The sequence below is a fragment of the Engraulis encrasicolus genome, chromosome 24 (assembly GCF_034702125.1).
Source record: "Engraulis encrasicolus isolate BLACKSEA-1 chromosome 24, IST_EnEncr_1.0, whole genome shotgun sequence".
Taxonomy (NCBI): domain Eukaryota; kingdom Metazoa; phylum Chordata; class Actinopteri; order Clupeiformes; family Engraulidae; genus Engraulis; species Engraulis encrasicolus.
The window spans coordinates 25443609-25469008 of NC_085880.1; the positions used below are offsets into that span (position 1 = coordinate 25443609).

At 41.6% G+C, this 25400-nt stretch overlaps 2 protein-coding genes across 2 annotated transcripts; one reads left to right on the plus strand and one right to left on the minus strand.

The window, feature by feature from the left end:
* Positions 1–592: 592 nt before the first annotated feature.
* On the minus strand, positions 593–23785 carry LOC134441587 (solute carrier family 22 member 7-like). The gene is made up of 11 exons (XM_063191962.1): positions 23426–23785; positions 21601–21992; positions 20358–20461; positions 19805–19959; positions 14275–14443; positions 11682–11805; positions 8890–8999; positions 7023–7237; positions 6793–6901; positions 4884–5090; positions 593–796 (listed from the first exon to the last, which is right to left on the minus strand). The coding sequence occupies exons 2-11, from the start codon at positions 21985–21987 to the stop codon at positions 679–681; spliced, it is 1698 nt and encodes a 565-aa protein (XP_063048032.1). The 5' UTR covers positions 21988–21992; positions 23426–23785; the 3' UTR covers positions 593–678.
* On the plus strand, positions 18381–19113 carry LOC134441588 (nanos homolog 1-like). Its single transcript, XM_063191963.1, has one exon. It carries the CDS (start codon positions 18421–18423, stop codon positions 18883–18885), a length of 465 nt encoding a protein of 154 aa, XP_063048033.1. The 5' UTR covers positions 18381–18420; the 3' UTR covers positions 18886–19113.
* Positions 23786–25400: the final 1615 nt, after the last annotated feature.

Genomic DNA, 25400 nt, shown 5'->3' on the forward strand with positions numbered 1-25400 from the left:
GTTAATCTGTGCAACTGATATAGAAAATGTGATTGTTGAGCTTCATAGGTAGGATTTTATGATTCACTGTGATACAGACTGACACATTTTTCTTTATAAATCCCTGTAACGTTGAATTTAGTCACCCTCCTTACACAAGACTTCCTTCTCCAGAGATAATCCCTAGTGTCTGTTCATAGGATTTTTCCAACACATAAAGGGATCAATAGCACTAAAACACTTTCAAAACAGTCAACCGTGTTACTCAACTGTGTTACGGTCAACAGTGCAGGGGAACAAGTCGGCACTTTTTTGGGAGAAAAAACAGCAGACAAACCCATCTCCCTAGAACACAAATTATTTTGTTTGTTTGTTTTAAAATAGGCTATGCATCCCCCCACTTATGGGGTGAATTTCTCAAAGCCAAAGTTGCTTACTACATTAGCTACTTTGTTGTTTTCAATGCATTTTCCCATTGGCAGCTACCGAAGTTGCTAACAGGCTAACAACTTCCCTTTTGAGAAACTCACCCCTGGCTTTTTAATGAAATGACAGCAGAAAATGACAAAACACCACACAGTAACTCAAATGATTCTATTTAATCTGAGACCAACAAAAAATTATATATATAAAATTATCCCATACCATTATAAAAGTGTCAGGAAACTCAAAAGAGTCCATTCTGATTCTGGTGTAGTATCATGGGTCAACTGTAGTTGACTTTTCTGTGTTGTCCTCTGGCTTTGGTGACTTTGGTGGGTCCAACTCTGGCATTAGTTTGCCTGCATCTTGATTAGACAGGCACAGGGAACTTTTCCTGTGGAGAGACGTATATCAATCAATCAATCAATCAATCAATCAATCAAACATATTCATATAGCACATGATCATCCACATGTACTGTATGCTTAGTTCATTTTTATAGCATCAACAATGGAGATGATCGGATCAAGTAAAAAACAAATATTGTACAACAAAAGGTGCATGTGCATTCGTTTCTCGCAGTAAAGCAATGGTTCCCAACATTTTTCTACCTCCCAGTTTTGAAACCACTGCACTAAAAATAATTTAATTTAAGAGCTATGAAGAAATTAGATGTTGAAGTGGTGAGATTGTAATGGCAATAGGAGAGACCTGTGTTGAATAATCAGGATGTTATTTAACTTTGAATACAATACGTAATTTTCATTTCAACTGCCCCAAAGTGAGCCGGTGTTTTGTCGAGATAAGCTACCAGTAGCCTACCTCGACAGTAGCGTCCTATCTATTTATGCTGCCTCATCGAAATTAGCTACCTTGATTTTCATTCCGTGGAGACATTTCAATAACTTGCTAATTGATTGTTTATTTTATTTACCATTTTAAAACGAGCAGTGTGTCTCGTCTGTGCCTTTAGACTCTTCCGGAGAAGTTTCTAATAATAGCCAACTATTAACTAATAACTTGCCGATAGAATATTGTTGTTTATTTTATTTACAATTTTAAAATGAGCAGTGTGTCTCGTCTGTGCCTTTAGACTTTTCTGGAGAAGTTTCTAATAATAGCCAACTCAATGTGATAGGCTATAGTATGTGATAGGCTATATACAGTAGCAACGAACACAGCTCATTTGAAAAAAATCTGCAAGGAAATGGAGAGGGTTGTGCGGTTGTGCGATGCATCTCTTTCACCAGCGTATGTGGCACGGATGTCTCCCTGTTCTCCAAACCTTACAATTATTACTTATAATAGCTTTGCGTGGCGTTGTTGCAGTTGATATTTCACATGTTTAAGATCAGCTGTTCGGTAGCTCAGCTCGATGGGCAATCAGGCGCAGAACTCGCTGCGTGGAGGTGCGCATGCGTGCACATGCTCAGTAGCTAAAAGGAGCTCATCTCGACAGGGAGCTCATATCGACAGGACACCGGTGTTCTGCCAAATTTTCTGACATTGTATTTTTTTCCTACGTAGGACGTTCTGTCAGACATGTCTGTCAAACTGCCCTACATTGACAAAGACATGTCTGTTCAACAACTTTTCCTGATTTTTCCGAAAATGTCCTTCTTCTTACATGTTTCCACAATGTCCAACAACTCTGCCAAAATTATCACAACCCAAACATAAACGTCAGAATATGCTTATAGCCACCATTTTAATGTAGGACGTCCTGACAATTCAAACGACAGGCTATGCTTGTTCTGATGCTTGCAGAAGAGACTACTGACGTACTTCATCTCATATTTGTGCATACTTTAACCAAAATGTTGGAAGGCAACAGAGAAATACCATTGTATGCATTCCTCATTGAAAACTTGTGTTTTTTAAACCAAAGTGCTCCGTTTATCCGCTAGTACTGTACTGCACACAGCTGATGTAGGATAAAATATCGGTAAATGGCGTAAAATGCTTCATGCTCTGCGCATGCGCAATGGGGCTTTGTAGGATGAAATTACATGTAGGATAATTTTACAGAACACCGGCTCTCCCCCTTGTCTATGCTTGGAAACTAGATGTGTCTACAATGATGCACAAGCAATGTTATACAGTGTAGTAAATATAACGACATTGACAGTATGCCAGAAGCATGGGTGTTAGACCCACCCCACTTTCAGTGACTGTGAACTGCAGTCCAGAGTATCATCAAGCCTATTCAGAGGTTTTTCTGATGTGTTCCATATTACTAACCATGATCCACATACGTATTTTTCAATTTAGCTAGCCTTAATGGTAGAGTGCGTAGGTTTGTGGTCAGAGGCATTGCAACTATGCTGCCAAATCCCATGAATATCTTTTCATGAATATAAAATATTCAGTAATGAAAATATTTACAGGTTTTTATGTATGACAAGTGTAATTTTCTCAGTTATTATCCGGTTATTATGAATACTTAGAAAGTGATGGTGATGGAAAATAATTGTGAAAAAGATAACATCTGTGAATGGACAACCTAAATTCTAGAAGTGAACTACTAAAAATATTACGTGCTATCTTTAATTAGCCTGGCGAGCCAGACCCGTATCGCAAAACGCTGTACAAGGGTCTGGGTGAGCTCGGAGAGAGTGTGGGCGGGATAAACGGTTGTTTATGCCTTGGCACTCAACGCCACGCAATAGGATGGTGGAACAACCAATCCCCACACACTTCTGTGTAACGTCACAGCTGTCTTTCAGAACGTACACGCGACACGCCCCTTTGTAGGTGAAGCGGCAACTTGGAGCCGTCGTAGCAGTGAATGCGTGTGATCACCACAGCCACAAACAAGTTTCCTAATAAATCGTGTTTTCACTTACACAGTTCAAAAATGCCTCGTTTTCAACCACATGGCCCTCCTTGATCAACCAGCGAAATGTTGAGCAATTTGTGGCTTGTTAAATGGTTATATTTATGATTGTTGTCAACATGGCATGTTCGGTGTTAGCTAGCTAGCTGTATACCCATAACTAATACACGGCTGGTTACCTAGCTCTGTGTAATTGACGACAGGTTGGCTAGCCGCTAGCTCGGTAGGTAGGTGTCATTCCCGTCTATTTAGTAAGCTACTCAAAGACTTTCAAAGCTCCCAAATGTCTAGTTTTTAATGGCATGTGTCTTATTTAGAAATTGGGGCAGCAATTTCATTCTACACCTACAGTAGTGGTCTGATAATAGCGTGTGACTATCTGGTTCTGTAAAATGCTCAAATTAGCTTACCGAGCTAGCTTAAAACATCGAATGATCAAATGGTAATGTGTTGTGATCTATTTGTGTCCGATAAGTTCATGGTGTATTTTTACAGCAATCCATGTCAGCCACGAAATGTATTATCATCCAGGCTTTTTAAATTAAGTTAACACTTTCGTGCTGTACGTAGCACGGACGGCCACCATGTTTCTTCTTAGAAAGTTTCCTGTGTTTACTAGGTAGCCCGGCCCCCCTCGCGATTTGATTGGCCCTGTCATTGGATAACTTTCAGCCTCGCAAAACGACCGGGGTCTGCTAGACTGCCCCCTGGAGCAAATTCAATTTGCGGTCGCTAGGAGCGTCTAGATTTCTAGGCTAACCTTTAATGGCAATAGGGAAATATTAAGACACTGGCTCTGTGGGCTAAATTGCTACCATCACCCTGAGGACCAGGATTCGAGACGGCCCGAGGTCATCTTCCATTCCTTTCCCATCTCTCTCTTTCACTGATTTCCTGCCATTCTCTCTGACTATAGCTCGATTCGGACGGGACTTTAATTACCTATAGACCCCCGGTAATTCACAGTAATTACAGAGAATGTCTGAGTTCTTAGTCCTGTGCGAATGCGCCATGTACGTGATTTGTGAGGTAATAATTCTGCCGCCAATGACCTACAGTATTTTGTCGAAACACAGACGTCCTGGGGTAATTTCATGTCTCATGTCCATATGCGTGCTGTTTGCATCCCCTTATAATGTCTGTGAATTGAGTAAATTACAGACGTTTGCTTATCCCGTCCGAATGCACCATGAAAAATTACAGAGGTTCGGGGGTAATTGCGAATCACCAGGGGTCCATAAGTAATATTTATCCCGTGCTTATCTCAGCAAAATAAAGGTATAAAATCCCAAAATATACTTATATAAATATAACATAAGAAATAATATTTGGAATTGGTTGAAGTTTGCTTTCATGTACATAATTTGTGTAATACAATCATGCAATCCTATAGACTACACTGTCCTACAATAGTGTTTCTCAACAGGGCTTTGAGGAGCCCTAGGGAGGTGTTGAGAAGGATGCAGCTGAGTGGGGGCAGGGCTTAATTCCTTGTGGGGGGGGATTAGTCTATTTCATTTTTCAATACTAAGGGGGGCGTTGGCAGGATTATGCTGAGGTCAAGGGGGCATTGGGAGGCTTATCATAAGGTCAAGGAGGCGTTTGTTCAAAAAGGTTGAGAACCACTATTCTGCAGTAAGAGCACCTGGTTTGCTCGACGTCATCGATGGTCTCAGGGAGGCGTGCATGGTGGGTCTCAGGGAGGAACCATGCCACTATCCCGGACAAGATGGCCACAGAGCAGAACAGCACCTCAGGAAACGGCTTCCACACATCCTCCAGCAGCATGATGAGAGGAGAGATGGACGCGCCGAAACGGGCCATAAAACTGGTGTAGCCAATGCCATTTTGTCTGTGTAGGTAGGCACAAAATGGCAAGGTGATCATTACTGTGCCTTTACACTAATAGCACATTCAGTTAAAAAAATCTACCACGGTAGTAACCATGGTTCTATGTACCATGGTATGTCATGGTTACTCTAAGTAGGCTACTCCTAACCAACCATAGTATTACTATGTCATGTTTTTTGGGGTATCCATGAAAACTGTGGTTCCTTACAATGGTTTATCCAACGTTTTAATATGAAAACTAACCTTGGATCATGGTTATTCATGTTTTTTAGCATGGTTTGTGATGATGGTTTAACCATAGACAAAAACAATGCTAAGAAAGCATGAAAACCATAAATAACTGCTTGTGGGTTGCTGTGGTGTAATGGTTAGGGAGTTGGACTGAAGATCACAGAGGTGCAGGTTCGAATCCCACCCTTACCTCTCCCGACACCTCCATCCATGGCTGAGGTGCCCTTGAGCACAGCACCTAACCCCACATTGCTCCAAGGACTATCACCAATATGCGCTTTGGATAAAAGAAAGCCTCAGCTAAATTTAATTTAATGAATAACTATAAACCGCAGCAAAACCATGGTTAGCTTTCAGAGTAAAACCATGATTCATTTTCGTAAGGGTAAAGATAAACCAGTAAAACCATGATTGAACCATAGTCACTAACCATGCTCAAAAAAACACGAAAACCATGATTTACTATGGTTAATTTACATAAGGGCTACAATGACATTAAAGGTGCAACGTGTAAGATTGTGGCCAGAGTAGGTATTGCAACTCTGCTGCTCATTGAAACTGTGCTGCCTATTGCCAAATTTTACTAGTATGACCGAAGGACGGTAAGTTTTGCAGCTAAAATGCCTATTTCTGGAAATTCAAAATGGCGGACCATGGAGAAGATCCCCCTTTTCATGTATGTAAAATGCAATTTTCCCAGTCATAATGAAGAATTAGAATTTAATGATGGTGGTAAATATTTGTTAAAAAGGTAACATTTGTGAATGGACAGCGTGAATTCTGGAAATGAACTCTAAAAATATTACACAGTGCACCTTTAAGATGCACAATGAACCATTTTCCTGGAATATGGCAGGATATATAAATGCAGAGCTGGAATTTCAAAATTGCTCATATTAGTCATTAGTCTGTATTTTGTTTGCAAACATTTTTGGGTTCAGGTCTTCCAGTTGGTGTGGATGCAAGACCAGGGCTGGGCTGGCCATCTGGCATAGCAGGCATTTCCTGGTGGGCCCTGAACTCTTATGGGCCCCTATTTTCAGAAATGTAAAAAAAAACAAAAAACATTACCTTTCTGAAAATAGGGGCCCACGAGAGTGCGGGGCCCACCGGTGAGTCAGTTCTGCGCCGCTAATTATGAGGGGGCCCTTTCAGCCAAAAGTGCCCGGGCCCTATTTCTCACCTAGGCCAGCCCTGTGCAAGACCATTAACAACATATCAATATAGTACTATACTATACTATTATCAATATACTCGTAGATGACAGATGATATATGCAGATGACAGATTCAGATAACATTGTCCTAGGGCCACCCAAAGCTGTCATGTGTGCGTTTGCGGGCAAGTGACTGTGTATTTTTCCCCTTTAAAAGCAGAATGTCAACCTGTGGCTGTCCTAATTATAAAACTATGCAGGAAAACACTGAGAGATGTCTCTTTACTTGAAGTCAACCATCAAGAAACGTTCTCACCTCACCACTGTTGGATACAACTCCGTAGTGTATAGGAAGACCGTAGTGAATGAAGCCTCAGACAGACCTTTTCCCAACACTGCCACAATGGTACGAAACGTCCAGAAACCTGAAACATACACACACACACACACGCACACAGTATCAGAATGTCCAAACAAAGTTTTGAAGAAAGCAAATATGGTACAAATATGGTTATTTTCTTGTTCTTGTCTTGTGTTGTGCATTACTTTTAGGCGTCAAGATGTTTATAAAGATGCATATTCCTGTGAGCACAAGTGTGCCCACTTGGCTGTATCGGCGGCCAATGGCGTTCAAACTCAAATAGGTCAGGAACTTGGAGGGAAGCTCGATGGCTGCATATATAAAATGGGTGAGATAAATGTCCAGCCCAAACCCAGTGATGTTTAAGCTGATGCCATAATATGTGGAAGCTACACCGTACCTAAAGGAAACAGGGGAGAGTCAACACAGATTTAGCGTTTATGGAACAGGCAACCATTTTTGAAAATATGCTCATTTTACACCTGCCCTCAATTTCAATTTTGTTGTTTTACCTTTCTCCTCTTCTTCCAGACGTTTTCGGAGTCTGGTGATGTTACGTCTTTACATACATCATTGAACTGGATGGTGGCAAAAACTGAATGATATCTGGTCCCATTCAGCTCATTGTGACACATGCTAAGAAGTAATATCACCAGAATCTGGCTAAGAGAACATGAGGGTGGTGTCTCATTAAAAGTGAAGGGTAGGGCCTATATACACAGTGGGCACCAGAGGGCACCTTTCCCAAATACTTATTCACAATATATACATTGCATTCCACATTATTACACAAATTACATTTGTCACTGCTTCCCCAAATAATCATGAACCTTCCAATGATAACGGTATTTTTTAAAATAATAAAAAACGTAAAATGCTCTGTTCCACATTATTACGCAAAATAGTTCTGTAGTGTTGGAATAAAAAAAATATTTCATTTTTTCCTATTTACATCAAAACAGTTGGAATTTGGTACCTTCTAAATTACATTTCAATATTCAATACTTGGTGATAAGCTCTTTGTCTTAGTAACTGGAATGCTGCGTTTAACATTGAAGTCAATGGCAGGGCATTGCATGGGAGTTATGGAAGCCCAGATATCCTTGATGCTTTGCTCTCAGCTGTTTTTGTTTGTTTGGTCTGGTGACCCACACTTCACTCTTCAATATACCCGTAGATTTCCATGCCACGTTTAGGTGCTTTGGAGGTGATGACATTCTAACTCACCAGACATAACATCCCATTCATTTTCAATGGGGTGTTATGTCTGGTTTATTCATACACACCATAAACACATTATACAATATAGTAACCTATTAAAAGTATCACATCATACACGTGTTCAGTAAAAAGGTAGCCATGAGGAAACATGTGAAAAGTGAAAAGTCCACCACACTAATATCACAATAAAAACACATAAAGTTACACCTATAAGAACGGCTTAATATCGAATTCCTCGTTCAGGCACGCTGGAGACATTGTATTCAGTGTGTGTGTGTATTGTGTGTATTGGTATTGAAATACAGAACATATTGAGAAAACACTGGCATGTCATCAGCTCCGACCCTGCACTTCAGTCTATCTACAAAGAGTCTCCAAAGCTGATTTACAAACGTGCTCCAATTTTACACAACCAATTGGTCAAATCATACACCACACCAGAAAGGCCACGCACCTTTTTGGACTGGAAACGTGTGGCTGAATATGCTTTTTTTGAAAACTGACTTATGAAGAGCTATGTCTACAACCTCTGAAGCTATTGAGTGTATATATTGTAAATAAGTATTTGCGAAAGGTGCCCTCTGGTGCCCACTGTGTATATAGGCCCTACCCTTCACTTTTAATAAGACACCACCCTCTCCCCCTCTCCCCCCCTCCCCCTACCCCCACCCCTCACAGGTATTTAAACCACACCCTGTACACCTGTTCGTTGTTGCACTTGAAAAAGGACGAAGGTCCGAAACGTCATGCAAATAAATCACTGGGAGCATTAACAGTGTTGCGGACTCCTGTCATTAACTGCAGATGTGTACCACAAGACAGAGACATTACCACACAATTCCTGTGAAGATTGACAGTCTCCGCATGCGAGGCGTCCTGAAGAGGTCCAGATAGGTGTAGCTGCGCCCCTGCTCTTTCACCGTTACGATGCTCGATAAAGTCTAGTAAACAATACAGTACAGTGACTTTGTTGATCCCAAAGAAAATGAAGGAGTGCAGTAGCTCACACAGCTACACAAATGATATCACACTTTGCCCTAATAGATTAAACATAAAGCACACACTTGCATACATGCACATTATGCAGATTAAAGAGAGGGGGGAGGGGGTAAAGCAGCAGTACACAATGAAGTACGCCAATAAGGTGTGATATGTAGGTGCTTTGTGGTAGTCCATGTGGATTCTAGGGAACAAGCAGATTGGGTAACACTTAATAATACTGACTCCTTGTTATGCATTAGTTATGCATTTGTTAAGCATTATCCAAAGATAACCCTTTGTAAAACATTTATTAACCATTGTCTCTTAATTGTTTCCCATTACTTAATCATTACCATACACTGTAAATGAGTCGGAGAAGGATTGGCAAATGATACAGAAACCATTCATCATTTGCCAATCCTTCCCCGACTCTCTTACACACATGTATCAGTATCAAAAACCATTGATTGATTGATTGATTTATTTCAGAACTACACAAGAAAATAAGCAACACATTAAATTAATACAAGTACCATTTTTGTGTGTGTGTAACTGAAAAGGAGTGGGATGAAGCCATTGCTTATTTATTCCCACCCCTTTAAAAAATAATAATAATAATAATAATAATACTCAAAATGTGCACTACGCACTTCCATACTTTAAGACTATGCTATACTGTATAAGTTATTAGTGTCCATATGTAGTTGTGAATAGAATAAACTAAACAAAAGAAACACAGCAAAAAAAAAAAAAATAAAAAAAAAATAAACAGATCATCACAATATATTTTCATTTTCATAGCTATGAAAAATTGTTCTTTTAAACGTTGACTTAAATTGATGCATACTATTGCATGTTTTTAATTTCACACTTAAAGCATTCCACTGGCATTCCACGGGCATTAAAGGTACACTGTGCAGGAAATGGTCAAAAAAGGTACTGCAACTATGCTGCTCATCGAAATCGTGTTGCCTATTGCCAAATTTGATCTTTTCATGAAAGTTTACTAAGGAATAAACAAATATTTTCTATTATGGCCCAAGTACAGTCATTTTTGCAGCTAAAAATGTCTATTTCTGGAAATTCAAAAATGGCGGACCATGGAGAAGATCCCCCTTTTAATGTATGAAAAGTGCAATTTTCCCAGTCATAATGAATACTTTGATGGTTTTAATAAGTTTTCATGAAAAAGGTAACATTAGTGAATGAGTAGCATGAATTCTGGAAATAAACAACTAAAAATATGCACAGTGTATGAGGGGTTGTGTGCATTCCTAGGCAACCCCTTTCAACCGTTTACCCCAAGGAGTACACTGTGCACCACCAAACAAGCCAAGACACGAAAATCATCTTTGCGAGGGATGAGCGTTCCCACCCCCCTGACATCTAACAAGGCTCCAACAACATTGCTCGGGTCGCGGGCATCCACCTGGCAATATGCCGCCTCCGCTCCCTCCGTTGAGCAGTCAATTTCTTCTATTCGGGTCCATAGGATCGCGCCGTCATCGTCAGGTTCTTGCCTGGTCCCATCCGGTCACCGGCTCCGGGCATCCCTCTCCTGTGGCTGCTTCGGGATCGTGGCCGTCTCCCCACCTCGGTGCTTTCTCTCTCGCACTCTCGCTGTGCCCTCCTCTCCCCCAAATTGTCTCCCCTCATGTTTGGAAACAGGGCATTTAAACGCTGGCCCACCCGTGAACCACCAATCACATGCCCTATCCACCCGCTTTACACCTGCAATCATTTCCCTTCATTTTGGGTATTTGTGTGTTTCCACCGCACCCATATTCGTCTTCTAAAATTCTCCCACGGGGAACAAACGCCATCTTTAAAGATTGTGACATGTACCTTTAATAGTGTATGTTAATGATTAAGTAATGGGAAATAATAAATATATAGTGGTTAACAAATGTTTTACAAAGGGTTATCTAAGGTTTGAATAATGCTTAACAAATGCATAACTACTGCTTAACAAGGAGTCTGTATTATTAAGTGTTACTGAAGATTGTTCAGTGTTCCAGTATAGCGCATTGTATTTTAGCTCATTGAGTCCTATTGCACAGTCCAGAAAAGAACAGTTGTCAAGTATCCAGGTATGGTCTAGTGCAGTGATGACATTGTATGGACAAACACACACGTGCCCACACCCACACACACACACCCACACACACACCTGTCTGTCTGCGTCTTGTGTGAGCCCTAGTAGGTGAATTTGTGTTCAGTTTTTGACATTTGTACCTCCCCCTAGATGCGGTTGGGTAAGGTATTGGAATCACCCTGTCTGTCTGTCTGTCTGTCTGTCTGTCTGTCTGTCCGTTGGTCTGTGTTTTTGTCTGTTTTTTTTTTTTTTTTTGAAAAAAGGTTCGCACACTCCTTTGGATTTTTTCTTCTTTAAGTTATTTTTTATTCCTTTGGAATCTGAGGAAGACAGAGAGGTCGAAACGTCATTGCCAATGAATGAATGAATAAAAAGAAGAAAAAATAACTTAAAGAAGACAAAATCCAAAGGAGTGTGCAAACCTTTTTTCAAAAAATACGTTAACTTTTTGTTCAGCACCAGGGATTGTGCACAAGTAACTCTCTGAAAATGTGAAACTGCCCTGCAAAATCTTACATTACATTCCCAAGAGAAGGGACATACGTACCTCTGGCTTGATCCGTGTAGAGAACTCTGTACGGCGATTGGCATTGGCACACCTTTTCAGGAAGTAGTGAGCTCTCTCCACCTTCCCAGATGCTATCAGCCATCGTGCTGATTCTGGGATCCACCTGTCACCAAAGATGGGGCAAGCTTAAAGGAGAATTACTGCCATTGTATTGCTAGCGCAACTCTTGACTTGTCAGTATACAACAATACAATTTTTTCTTTCTTTTTTTTTAAGACCGTTCTGAGATCCTGGCCATTGTAATGGGGGCAATCGGGGCATGGTTTGTTTACATTAAAAACTAGAACGGGCACTCGATAGAGCGCAAACCTTCGCCTACGCCACTTATTTTTTTCTGGCCATCTTCAGAGTGTGGGGCATAACATTATCCAAATTTTGGTGTTAGTTTCATTTAAGTCGGACCGGAATATCGTAATATTACATTTTTGGCCCAGTCTTGACCTCTTATTCAATTCAGCATGCACACGTTGTTCTGGCACATAGTGCTTGGCAAAGAAAAAAGTTTTTGACCTTTTCGTGACCTTGACCTTGCCCTTTGACCCAATCACTCCCAAAAAGTAATCGATTGTTCCTTGGGTCATGACCACTCATCCCACTAAATTTCATAAAAATCGGCTCAATTTACGTTTTTGACCTTTTCGTGACCTTGACCTTGACCTTTTACCTTTGACCCAATCACTCCCAAAAACTAATCGATTGTTCCTTGGGTCATGACCAATCATCCCACTAAATTTCATAAAAATCAGCTCGATTTACGTTTTTGACCTTTTCGTGACCTTGACCTTTGACCTTTGACCCAATCACTCCCAAAAACTAATCGATTGTTCCTTGGGTCATGACCAATCATCCCACTAAATTTCATAAAAATTGGCTCAGTTCTGTCTGAGTTATACAAAGTACAAACAAACAAACAAACAGACATATTCACAAATAAATACACAGCGGTCAAAACATAATCTTCGCCGACTTTGTCTCGGCGAAGGTAAATAACATTTTCATGCTCAAATGGCATCAAAAAAAGTTATGTTGCATGGTAAGGTGTGCTGATGTTGCACAGCTTTTGGGGTGATATTTGGAGTATGTTAAGGCACTTGTAATGTTAAAATATCCAGGAATTTTCCTTTAAATTCATACATGAATAGCAACATGCAAAATTGAAAAGTTTGTACTTATTGCGTGCTAATTATGTAATGAAATATTTAGGAGTAATTATTATCATCAATATGAATATAATATGCAACAAAGTGATGCCAAAACAAAACGTGAAGCACATAAGCGATTCAAAAGGAAGGCAATGAACAGCATGGGTCTTGATAGGTTTATTAACGCCTTGCTGAAAACGTTCTCACTCAAGTACACATTGCTATGACATTGCAAAGAGTCTTATGTAGCAGATAAGGACTTTGTCGCTTTTGTGTGACAATAAGGTTAGAACAGAAGCTCTGTGCAAAGGGGCTGACTAAATCAGTTGGCATCAGTGGTAAATTTGCAAATGCTGGTGAGCTTTTAGGGCAGGGGTGGGGAACCGTTTTCATTCGAGGGGCCACTTCAAATTCATCCGAGGGCCGTAAAAGTCCTTCGAGGGCCGCATTATGAACACAAACCAGGATTTCCACCTGCACTTTAGGCCTATATTGAAGACAGCCACCTTTAAAACAGTCCCCACCTTCTCTAGGACACCTGAATATAACTTAATTGTATTGCAAATGTAATTTCTAATATGCATATTTCATGTGAAGCTGCATAACATTAAAATCATATCGGGGACCGGATAAAACGACCTCAAACGGCCCTCGAGACAGAAGTTCCCCACCCCTGTTCAATGTGGCTCAGACAAACTTAGGGTAACATGATACATGTGCCTGTCTGTGGAGGTTCTTGTCCATCCAGGCAATGTTGTCCAAGGAATTACATTTTTACTGAAGCAGGAATCTATTAGGCCGGTGGTTCCCAATTATTTGATGCTGGCACCCCGTTTTCGACCAAAGATGATTTTCATCACCTTCTTCCCCTGTCGTATCCCAAACAACAAACAATTTTGTCTATTAATATTGATAGACCTTTTTTTTATCCTCCACAGGAAACGAGTAAAAGTGGTCATTAATCGTACAAATCAACCAAACTTTGATCTATTCCAGCCTGCATCCTTTCCCCACTTTACCCTCTCTCTCTCTACCACTAACTTCCTGTCCCTCTCTTCACTACCTACCACTTCATAAAGGCAAAAGGGCCCCAAAAACCACTTATCATCATCATCATCATCATAATCATAATTGAGAGTCCCGTGTTAGCCAGGCTGTGCCCTCCTAGTGACGCAACACTTTCAGCGTTGCAACTACTCAGGTCAAGAGCAATGCAAGTACTTTCTGAGTTCCTGAAAATACGGGAACTCCTCATTGTTGGTAAGCAAACAACCATAAGCAAACCAAAGGAGGTGGGTGAACCATGCCGTTTGGGAAATGTTAATTGTTATGCTCTTGGTCAGACCAAGTCTCGGAGAAATTTGAACGTCGATGATAATCAAGGTAATTCCTGTGTGTGATTAACAGTACTGTGTGTTGAATGCTCTTACCACCAGGTTATAACTGCCAGCACTAAGGGTGATGTGACGGTGATGATCAGCATTCTCCAGTCAGTTACAGCGTATGCAATCCCAGCAAGCATCATATTGCCTATAGTCCAAGAAAAACTTCCAAACACTCCAATAAATGTCCGGTGCTCTATGTCTGCCCACTCCACGCCTAGGAAAGAAAGCATCACAGATACATGGGTACTGTTACTAATAAAGAAAAATGAAAGGATAACCGTTATTTCTGGACCATAAGCCACACCTGAATGTAAGCCGCATCTACTCAAATTATGAAGTAGATACAGGGGTGTCGTTCAGAGGTGTAAAGTGTGACTGAGTCACCAGGGCCCCATGTAAATAGGGGGCCCAGAGTGCTCCTGATTTATTACAGATATATGGATGGGGGGGTCCATTGTAGCTGATTGTAGATAGGGCCCAAAATGTTCTGCTACGCCCCTGAGTAGATATACTGAGCTGCATGCACTCCATTGATTGCCCTGGCCCCCATTGAATTCTGGTGGAGCTGCAGCCAAAACGTCAGTACAATGCGACTTAACCCATTGATGCCTAAAGCATTTGCAAAAAAGGCTGCTGAATACCTAAGCCCTTTTTAAGAAAAGCTACCCTCAGCCTATAAAACCCTACGTGTCTCAGCCTCTGAAGCACATGAAAACATGCCATTAGTTGCTTTTAAACGCTAAAACCATCTTGCATTAGAATGTGTTCATTCAACTCTAACCTACCAAGATTTTTAATAAAATTGTCTTAAAGCCTAAATGTTGCATCATGCCGCTCCAGGCACCAGGGCCAATGTTGCACAACCCAACATCCAGCATCAATGGGTTAATAGGCAGTGGTGAGGCTGTTCTAACAGGGCTGCGGTGAGAACCAGGCCACAGGAAATTACCTCGGGCTGGTAACGAACCTGGCCCCCTGCCCCGTCAATAGGGCAATAAACGCAAAAATATTTTTACAATTTTTAGTCATCAACTGCATAAATGCAAATTTACTCTTAAAGGGACACTGTGCAGGAAATGGTCAAAAAAGGTACTGCAACTATGCTGCTCAATGAAACTGGGCTGCCTATTGCCAAATTTGATGTTTACATGAAAGTTAACTTAGTAATAAACAAATATTTTCTAGTATGGTCCAAGTACAGTCATTTTTGCAGCTAAAAATGGCTATTTTTGGAAATTCAAAATGGCGGACCATGGAGAAGATCCCCCTTTTCATGTATGAAAAGTACAATTTTCCCAGTCATAATGAATACTTAGAATTTGATGCTGGTGGTAAGTATTCATGAAAAAGGTAACATTAGTGAATGGGCAGCTTGAATTCTGGCAATAAACAACAAAACATCTCACACAGTGTCCCTTTAAGAACTATGGTTGTTATTACGTAAGAGGAGGTATTGTCAAGTTCTTAGGGTGCTAAGTTCTTCCACCAGGCAGAAGATTTCGATCTGTACTGGCTAGCATTCTGCTAATGTATATATGGATTGCATATGTTTATGTATTTGCATGGCATGCAAATAGGCTGCAAATAGGCTCATTCGGCTTGGCGCAACGTCTACAAGCACACAGTCAGCAATGCATTCTGCATGGGAAATGTTGCATGATGGTTAGAAATCTTGTCTGTCAGCCCTGCCGTGGCCTAATGGTAGGGAACTGGGTAACTACACTGGCGGCAACCCGGTTTCGATTCCAGCCCGGGTCATTTGCCGAACCTTCCCCGTCTCTCATTCTCCCCGCTCGTTTCCTGTCCCTTAGTAACTGTCCAGTCACAAGATAAGTCTTGCCCGCCTTTACAAAACTCAGTCATTGCTTGTGCATGCATGAAGAACAACATATGCATAAAGAGCAAAGCATGCATAAGGGCAGCACATGGGATGCATGAAGGGCAAGCTGGAGTAGGCTTGCCTTTCATGCATGCCATGTGCTGCCCTTTACGCATGCTTTGCTCTTTATGCATATGTTGTTCTTCATGCATGCACAAGAATGCATTCATGCACATCTGTTAGGAAATGCATCTACGGTAATTGAGGTTGCATTGTCAATGGTAAAATGCTCTTTGAAATTGCATGGTGATACCATGTCAATTCTAGACGGAGAGCATATGTCCCGAACATTGCGAAATGGGACGACAGGTTGTTGGCTTGCACCGTGCACCTGCATAGGGTACAAGAGGCTGCAAAAATGGAAAAACATTTGCAAAATATCCTTTTAAGTTTGCCATTGCATTCATCCTTTAATGAGTTGCAAGAAAGCCCAGACAGAGTAGGGATTTGGGCAGGCCGGAAATTGATACATTATATGAGGCTGGCAAGCATGGGGCAAATAAGTTTCATCCTCATTCAAGAGTCCCTCACAGACTGGTAGGACTGGCAAAATGCTGGAGTATGATTGCCCTTCATGCATGCCATGTGCTGCTCTTTATGCATATGTTGTTCTTCATGCATGCACAAGAATGCATGCATGCACATCTGTGAGGAAATGCATAGTTGTTGGTGGTGGTGTTGTTGTTGTTATGGCATTGCTTACCTATGAGGACTCTTGGTAACACTTTCTATGAAGCCCATATCTATAGCGCGTTATGAGCGCATTTATAACAAATTATAATTATAATTACTTACAACACATTACGACTACACCGATGATGTTTCATGATGCTTTATGTTAACAGTAATGAATAACCATGAATCTAGCTTATAATACTTTATAAATCCAAGGGTATTATGAGTGTTAATGACTGGATATAAACTACAGGCTGCCTGATGGGTCTTACAGTACATTATGATGCATTATAGATGTGCATTATACAGTGCATTATAGATGCATCCATATGAACTTCACTTTACTTAGAGCACACATTGACGACTTATGATCTCACATGAAACATTATAGCATCGTATGAGCCCTTATGACAGTTTATCATCCAGGTCTGTGCATAGAGGGGTAGGTACTCATAATGTACTATAAGCCCCATCAGGCAGCCTTAAGTTTATAGCCAGTCATGAGCACCCATGACACCCTTGGATTTATAAAGCATTATAAGCTAGATTCATAGTTATTCAACTGTTAATATAAAGCATCATGAAGCATTATGAGTGTAGTCATAATACGTTGTAAGTAATTATAATGTGCATTATAATTTGTTATAAATGCGCTTATAATGTTGGCTTTAAGTAAAGTGTTACCGGACTCTTCATAATCTGCCTTGAGAATAAGCCTGAATTGATCCTAATGGAGAGTATTTAACATTGTATTGAACAAATGATGCCTGCATCAATGGATATAGACGTCTTGGTGCTGCATGGCCTTCAAGTAAAGGTGACAATGCACAGTAGGCCTACACCTTTTGCTACTTATCCAGACATCATGTCTGCATGGGACGAATACATTGTTAAAACAGACAAACTGACTTTAATCCTAATTGCTTGCAGACAGGTGTTAAAAGAAACATTGTAGCCTATCATTGTTGTCATTGTCAGAAGCAACAAGTTATGTTAGGCCGTTTTAATTGGTCGCGAAATCGACTCCACTTGCCTCCATGCACAGCATACTCGCTCGAATTGTACAACAACATAACGGGTAGCCTGAAAACAATTCTTGCGTTTGCATTCAAACGTTTGAGATAGCATTCAACGCCACACGGCCCAGGCGCCATACACGGATAGGCCTACATTGTATGAAGCTGGCGAGCAACATGGCGCATAGGTTTAAGCCTCATTCGCCCAAAGATACCGCGAGTAAGCTAACTGTAGATGGAAATTTTAAGATGTGGCGCGATTATCTCCAATTTGGTACATTTGAGCGATTGGGACAGGGTGGAGTGCACAACACAACAGCAATTAGACGGACATCATATTCCAGATTGTGTGAAATGGGACGACGACAGGTTGTTCTGCACCGCGCACCTGTGCAACAAGAGACTGTCAAAATGCAAACCCATTAGCATACAAATTCTTTAAAGTTTTGCAATTGCATTGAACGCACCGTGCCTTTAATGAGTTGCAACAGTTGCCAGACATGACCCAGACAGAGCAGGGATTGCGCAGGCTGAAAATTGATACATTGTATGAGGCTGGCAAGTAACGGGCTCATAAGTTCCAACCCCCCTCACACAGTCCCTCACCCTCAGACTGGTAAGATGCCGCGACTACCATTCATCGATATGGCCGGAGCAGCACCTGTAAATGGTTTCAACATGTGGCGAGATTACCTCCAACTTGGTACAGTTGTTGAGCGTCTGGGACATCCTGTGATGCACAAGGAGGACTTTCCACAGCGCCTACCTGCGGTGCACATCCAGAAGGTTGCATCGCTCTCGAATAACGCGAATAACGAAAGACGCATCACCCCAAGCAGTTCAGGAAGCAGCATCTCAACAACCTCGACCAGTAGACCTGCCAGTGTCTCCAATCGGAGCTCACGGGACGGTTGTGGATTTTGTAAACAGAACGGAGAAACTTCGGATGTCTACCTCGGCCACAAATTGAAAGCAAGAGACGGCAAGGTAATTTGCCCCATTCTGAGAAGCTACGTCTGCCCTACGTGTGAGGCAACGGGGGATAAAGCACACACCCGTCGTTATTGCCCTTTCGGAAATGAGTGACTGAACGTGGACTGGCGAATACAGCATTGTATGTACAAATGTTCTCTTGTTTGTTGTTCTTGTGTTAGTGTTCGATGGTCTGATGTTCTTGTTTGTGGTTCTCGTGTTAGTGTTCGATCATGGTCTGTTTTTTACTGTACGGAGCCTATGTGTAGGCCTAATATCAGAGAGTGTTTTCGTAAATATTTTTGCACACGACAAAGGGATTAAAAGAAACTTGACTAATATTGTTGTTTTTGTGTAGGCTTCACTTAAAAATTGTCAAAGAAAGGCTGAACCTGGTATATAGCCAATGCGCCTACACGCTTAGGCCTAGCCTATATTTTGTGCATGGCTATATTTTTTTGAATTGACCGCCAGACTTATCAAAGTTGGGAGACAGTTTGGGCTGGATGGATCTTCTGCAGTGTTGGATGGATGGATCATCTGCAGTTACTCAAACACTAGCCTAATGCATTAGGCTACTGATTACATGTTAGGCCTACCGTCTTTTCAAAATAATCCTTACACTACAATATTACTGTATTTAAAAAGTAAGATTACACTACTTTTGCATTACTCACTTTCCCTAAAAGAACTGTAGGCCTAAATATGGATCTGGCCATTTTTTACAGTGCCAATCAAGCATGAGTCATGACCTTTTCACCTCCCATCCAGGAGGTGTTTTTGGCAGCATGCAGACTAAACAGGTTCAGGAACAGCTTCTTTCTGACCCACCACACTGAATGCCACTAAAATCCAGGTCATTGCAATGCAGTAACTGAAGTTATATAGCATTGTAAAACTAAGTAAATATCACAGATTTTTGCCCTGTAATGCCTTACATTTGTGCATTACAGCATAAAGTAATGCATTACAGTAACTAATTACTTTTGTAAGGCATTACTGCCCAACACAGAGGGGGGGGGGGGGTACTCACAAAGGACAATAGTGATGACACTGACGCCAGTGATCCCAAAGCCAGTGAGGAAACGAAACACTGCAAACATGACGTAGCTGTTTGACAGTGCACTGGTCAGGCTGAACACGATAGCAGAGACGTAAGACACCAGCAACATACTCCTCCGACCATATCTGGAAATGAAGTGATTCTTAGCCAGCTTGAAATGTGGTGAAAGTAAAGGCTAACAAGTTACCAAATATAATGACATTAAAGCATGCTATGGTATCTATGGTCAGTTAGGCCTTATGGGCCACTGGGTTCGCATTTAATGTTGCTGACAGTACAAGATATCACAGTCATGGCTTCAATATCTGTGATAGCATACTGTAGGCCTATACTAACATGTTATCTGGAGTCTCTTAGCTGTCTATAGATACCAATACATTTGACAGTTGCAGACCTATTGATTTAATGATGGTCATTTTGTAGGTGAGCCATTAGGCCTACTACCAAAATATTAGAGCTTAAAGGGTTTTTCAAATAATGTGTTCTGATTGGTTTATGGTGGGTCACTTGAGAAATGCCTTACTTGTCACAGAGGACGCCAAAGAACACAGCTCCAAGCATCACCCCCACGAAAAAGATGGTGGCGGACGCTTTCGTCAGCCCTCTCTTACTGCAGACCAGATCAAACTGTAAGTGTAAACAGACAAGATGAAACTGTAAACAATATAAACAATAAGCCCCAGTGACTTTTAAGGAATTGGACATCAAGAAAGGCCAGGGCAGTCATTGCTTATTAGTTCTGATGAGGCACCCTCAGAGTAAAAGTAAAAGGCCATACCATATAATTGCCTCAACCAGCCAGTAGGGTATTCCCATTGTGGTAACACAGCACACCACTACTCTCAGGGCGTATTCAGACCAGGGGTGAGTTTCTCAAAAGGGAAGTTGTTAGCCTGTTAGCAACTTCGGTAGTTGCCAATGGGAAAATGCATTGAAAGCAATGAAGTAGCTAATGTAGTAAGCAACTTTGGTTTCGAGAAATTCACCCCAGGAAAGTCCGATAGTTCACTTTGTATGGTCCGGACCAAACGGGGTAGGTGTGAATATGCCCTCAGTGGAGGCCTACATCAGATTCTAACCTGCAACAGGCTACAGATACTGTATTAGGGATGTGATGCACAATTCATGGCAGGACCTTTACTTCTTCAGGTCAACATTTCTGAAACCCATTTCATAGCCCCATAATGCTCAAGTTAACTACTACATTACTATAACATGACATAACACAGCGGCTTTAAGTCGTGCACTATGACTTGATGATTGCCATTCGGGTAACAGCCAATTTGTAATGCCTTGTCTTATTAAAGTAGAGTATGTGACTTGAGTAATTTATTTTCAACATGTATGCTGCCTATTCACAAATTTAATCTGTTTATGAATATTGACTAATTAATATATTGGTCAGGCCACAGAACAGTTAGGTTTTGCAGCCAAAGATGTCTCAAGTTTAAGAAATTGATGGTGGTGGTAAACATTTGTGAACAGGCAGCATTCTAGAGATAAACCACTAAAAAACGACATGCTCCACCTTTAACCCATCAAGGCACGGCATTATATATGAGCTGTTACCAGAATGGCAATGACCAAGTTGTAGTGCATTACTACAGACCCTCTGTTATGTCATAGTATTGTAGTACTATGGTAGTTAACTTTTCAATACAGCGTGCCACTGAAGGTATGGTGTGCATTAAGGGACCACATGTGCTTCAATTCAGATTTACAGGTCATGCATGAGACTCAATGAGACTGAAATGCAGTGTATACACCTCTGTAGCCAGGGTGCGTTTGAAGGTGCTGTTGTCAAACACCCATCCATTCTGACAGGCTTCGACAGGCAGGTCAGTGGTGTTGGAGGAGTTGTACAGCAGGTGGAACTGGGGCTCGGAGAACATCAGACAGGAGGAGGGTTCTCCATTTGGTTCTAATGGGATGCTGACGGTCCGTCTCTGCTCAGCAGTGAGATTGGCAAAGGCACCCCCATGGGTGTCCAGGTGATGGTCGATGTGGCAGTGATGTGGCGGCGTGGCTGCTATGAAGTTGTTGAGCAGGAAGTGGCTGGGGAGCGTGATGCGCGGGATCACCATCAAGGTGATGAGGGCGAACTGGAAACGGCCAAATCCGTCCGTCTCAGCAAGGACGCTCTCAAACTTCATCCTGTCTTGGGAGTGATTACATTGTCCGTAAGTATCTCAGGTATAACTGTATAAACTACACTAAGAGCTCTTTGCCAAAATGTTATGCAAGCCATTTAGATTCAATTAATCTATCTTTTTTACAATTACATGACTTATTTAAGGTTGTATTAGGCCAATTGGAGCTGGCTTAATATTATTGAACAGAACAATAACTTTTATTATATTATATTTGAAAATGGATACAGTAAATAGACTCTAAGAAAAGAGCTCTCACTCCAAATGTTTTCAGCTTCCAATCTTGAAATGAGATGTGCACATCACAGATGCTGAACACACAAGTACAGAAGTATTTTTTTTCCTTGACTATTTTCTCATTTGGCAGATAGATGATGTTTTGACCCTGCCATCTTCATACTTTCAAACCTCCCTTTCTTCTGCCAAAAATGTTAAGACTCTAGTACCTAAATCTGGACTTGGATATGACCCCTTTTGCCTTTCCCCTTTCTCCAAGTCCACACTCTTGGCTGCTTCCCTCTGTCTCTGGGATACTCCAGTATGTGTTTTTTTTCCCCTTTCTTTAACCGAGTAACCATTCACTCATTGTCTTTACACTATGAAGTTGATGAATCCAAGACCATTATCCTGGGATAATCAGAGTCCAGGTGAGTGTTTGCACAGCTTGATGTGATTTAAGGTGTTGTGTTTGTCATCAAATGTATGTCTGGATTAGAGAGTTCAAAGTCTGTGGGAAAGTTGGCTAAATTGTACTGGCAAGTGGTAAGTGCTGTGTAAAACGTCCTTGCAACATGCTCCTTGAGTCATTTAAAGATTCATGTTCATAAACTTTCTTATTTAGTGTGTAGGACGAGCCAAAAGTTATGGTGAGCTGCAATTAACATCAATTATGTGGCATTGACGTACTATGGGAAATGTATTGATCCACTTTTTTTTCCAAAACATACTCTGGTTTTAATGCAAAAACAGTCGTTTTTTAGTACTAATATGATACCTTTTTTCTATAGGACTCTACTATGTTTTCAATTGGCCTAGATGCTGATTTTATGTCTCTCAGGAGTCTATAGATCATTCATCGTGTTTCACCACGGTCTAGCACTGATAAAATATGCATGAAAGGTACAAAAGAGTTACAGCTCCACTGTTAAATTCTAACTCAACAATTATGTCATCAGTGGACCAATACTCTGAAATGACTGATTGGTTGCATAATGAGTATTTTCTTTGACAGGGAAAGTAAATCATTTTGTGAATTGCGCAATGTGAATACAACATGTATGTACTGATGATGCCTGTATTGTATAAGGTAACAATATGATGCTCTATGCCTTTTCAATGCACATGTTCAGGTAGCAAGTTAATTCTCATTAAACAAGAACTTATCTTTCCTTTTCAACAGAAATGAATCACTTTGAAATGTCCAGACATTTGAAAGAGTCACCTGTTATGTCTTGGGCTGGCGCCTGGCACTTCTACAGATCTGACCGTTTCCAAGCCCCTTGTCGGTCACCGCCAGTCCTCCGACGTACTTCTGGAAGAAGAGGACCTTGTTAAAGTGACGCGCTCATGCAGGTACAAATTTGTGGTCCGAGCTGTCCGAGAGGCTTGTCACAAGCAATTTCCTTCACCACCTCTGCTTTCCAAAAAACCCTGCACACAAAAACAGCTGAAAAAGAAAAACAGCACAACAGTGCCGTAACGCAACAGTGTCCCTTCTTCACCCTGGTTCCTTGCTCTCCGTTGAGCAGAGAAGTGTGGTGACTGGCACGGTGGGAGAACCAGCTGTTAGAGGGCTCCCGTGGTGAGGCTGACGCTCTTCAAGTGAGGGGGCAGGAGGAGAGCTCAGTGTCGTGTCGGCTTGGGATGAGGGTTAAACACTTGCCACACTGACTGAGGGAGTTCATGTGGCTTAGACCTCCCCTGCACTCCCCTGCTCTCCCCTCTCCTCCCCTCCCCTCCCCTCATGCGGCCTGCCATCCTGTCCTGTCATCTGCAGCTAGTCTCCTCCTTTGGACACCTCTTCCTCTCACCCTTCCCTTTGTGCCTACTTCAGTCTGGAGCACATGGCCAAAGTGTCCGGCCAGGAATGTACATAGTATGTGTACTAGTTGATCAGAATGAAAAGAATGGTCTGAATGAAAGAATGGTCAGGCGTCTATTTGTAGTTCTCCCTCCCTCCCTTTCTTTCTTTCTTTCTTTCTTTCGTTCTCTCTCTCTATTTCTCCCTCTCTCTTTCTCCCTCATGCACGTGCTCTGATTAACACTGGAGACTATTGTGCAGAGTGATTGTGTATTTGGATCAGGATCAACCGGCTTTGTTGCCAGAAGGGTTCAGGATGTGAAGGGACACTAAATTACTTCAGAATGCAGCTAGAAAACTGTCAGAAGTTGGCCTACAATAATAAGATTGAAAAATAGATTAAAAAATAAACTTGAATACAAAATAAATGTTTTAATTTTGATCCTGCAATTCATAGACACATGTTCTTATTCTGCCCCAGGTTGTTGTGGCCCTGTACTGGGTGCACTAATCCCAGTGTGTTTCTCCTCCAAAGTCACTCTGAAGTCACATGCGTCGGACATTCTTTACACATTGTTTGTACTTCCCAGTGAGAAAAGTGTGTGGATCAAATCAAACAGTTCTTGCAGTGGTGCCTTATTTAGATGTCCCTGATCACATTTCCCACACGCACAGGGACTGTCGACTGCAACTACCCTGGCCAGAGTCTTCAGCAGCTGCGGCCTCCAGCAGCGAGAGCTCTCCCCTGTGGTTACCCCCCAAAAAACCAGCACAGGGACAAAAGGTGAGTGTCTCTACACTCGACACAGCACGACTCAGTCACCACTTTTGACTTTACGATTGAACTGTGTCGTGCCTATTCGCAAAAAGTGACGGCCAAGACACGCTTTTGTCGAGATGTAAGCCTACCAGAAAAACGTCAGCGGAAAAGAGGCATAAGTGTAACCAAGGTCATTCTGTGCTGGTTCGTCACTCGGGCCTCGAACCTGCAACCTCCTAGTCAACACTCCAAGTTTGGCATGGGAGGCACAGCAAGATTCCACTGCGCTAAAGGTTTAGGATGATAGCACAGCGCTACTACTATACTGTTTCCGGAGGTTTCAGGATGGTTTACCACCATTGAACACTGCTAGTTGGCATCCATTACACAAGCCCTTATTGGCCTGGTTATTACTACACTATTTCACAATTGAGATACTATCGCCTGGAACAGTCTATTCATTTTCTCATTGGAGAAGTAGATGTAAGGCCTTTGCTCAGAGTCTATGTTTATAACCCTAACTCACCAAAATTGTAATGGCTGTCTTAATCTGTACATAAGGCTCTCTGTAATGTCATAGCGATGTTGTTATGATGTAGTTGACTATTTTCAGCAAATAGTGAATTGGCCGGCGAC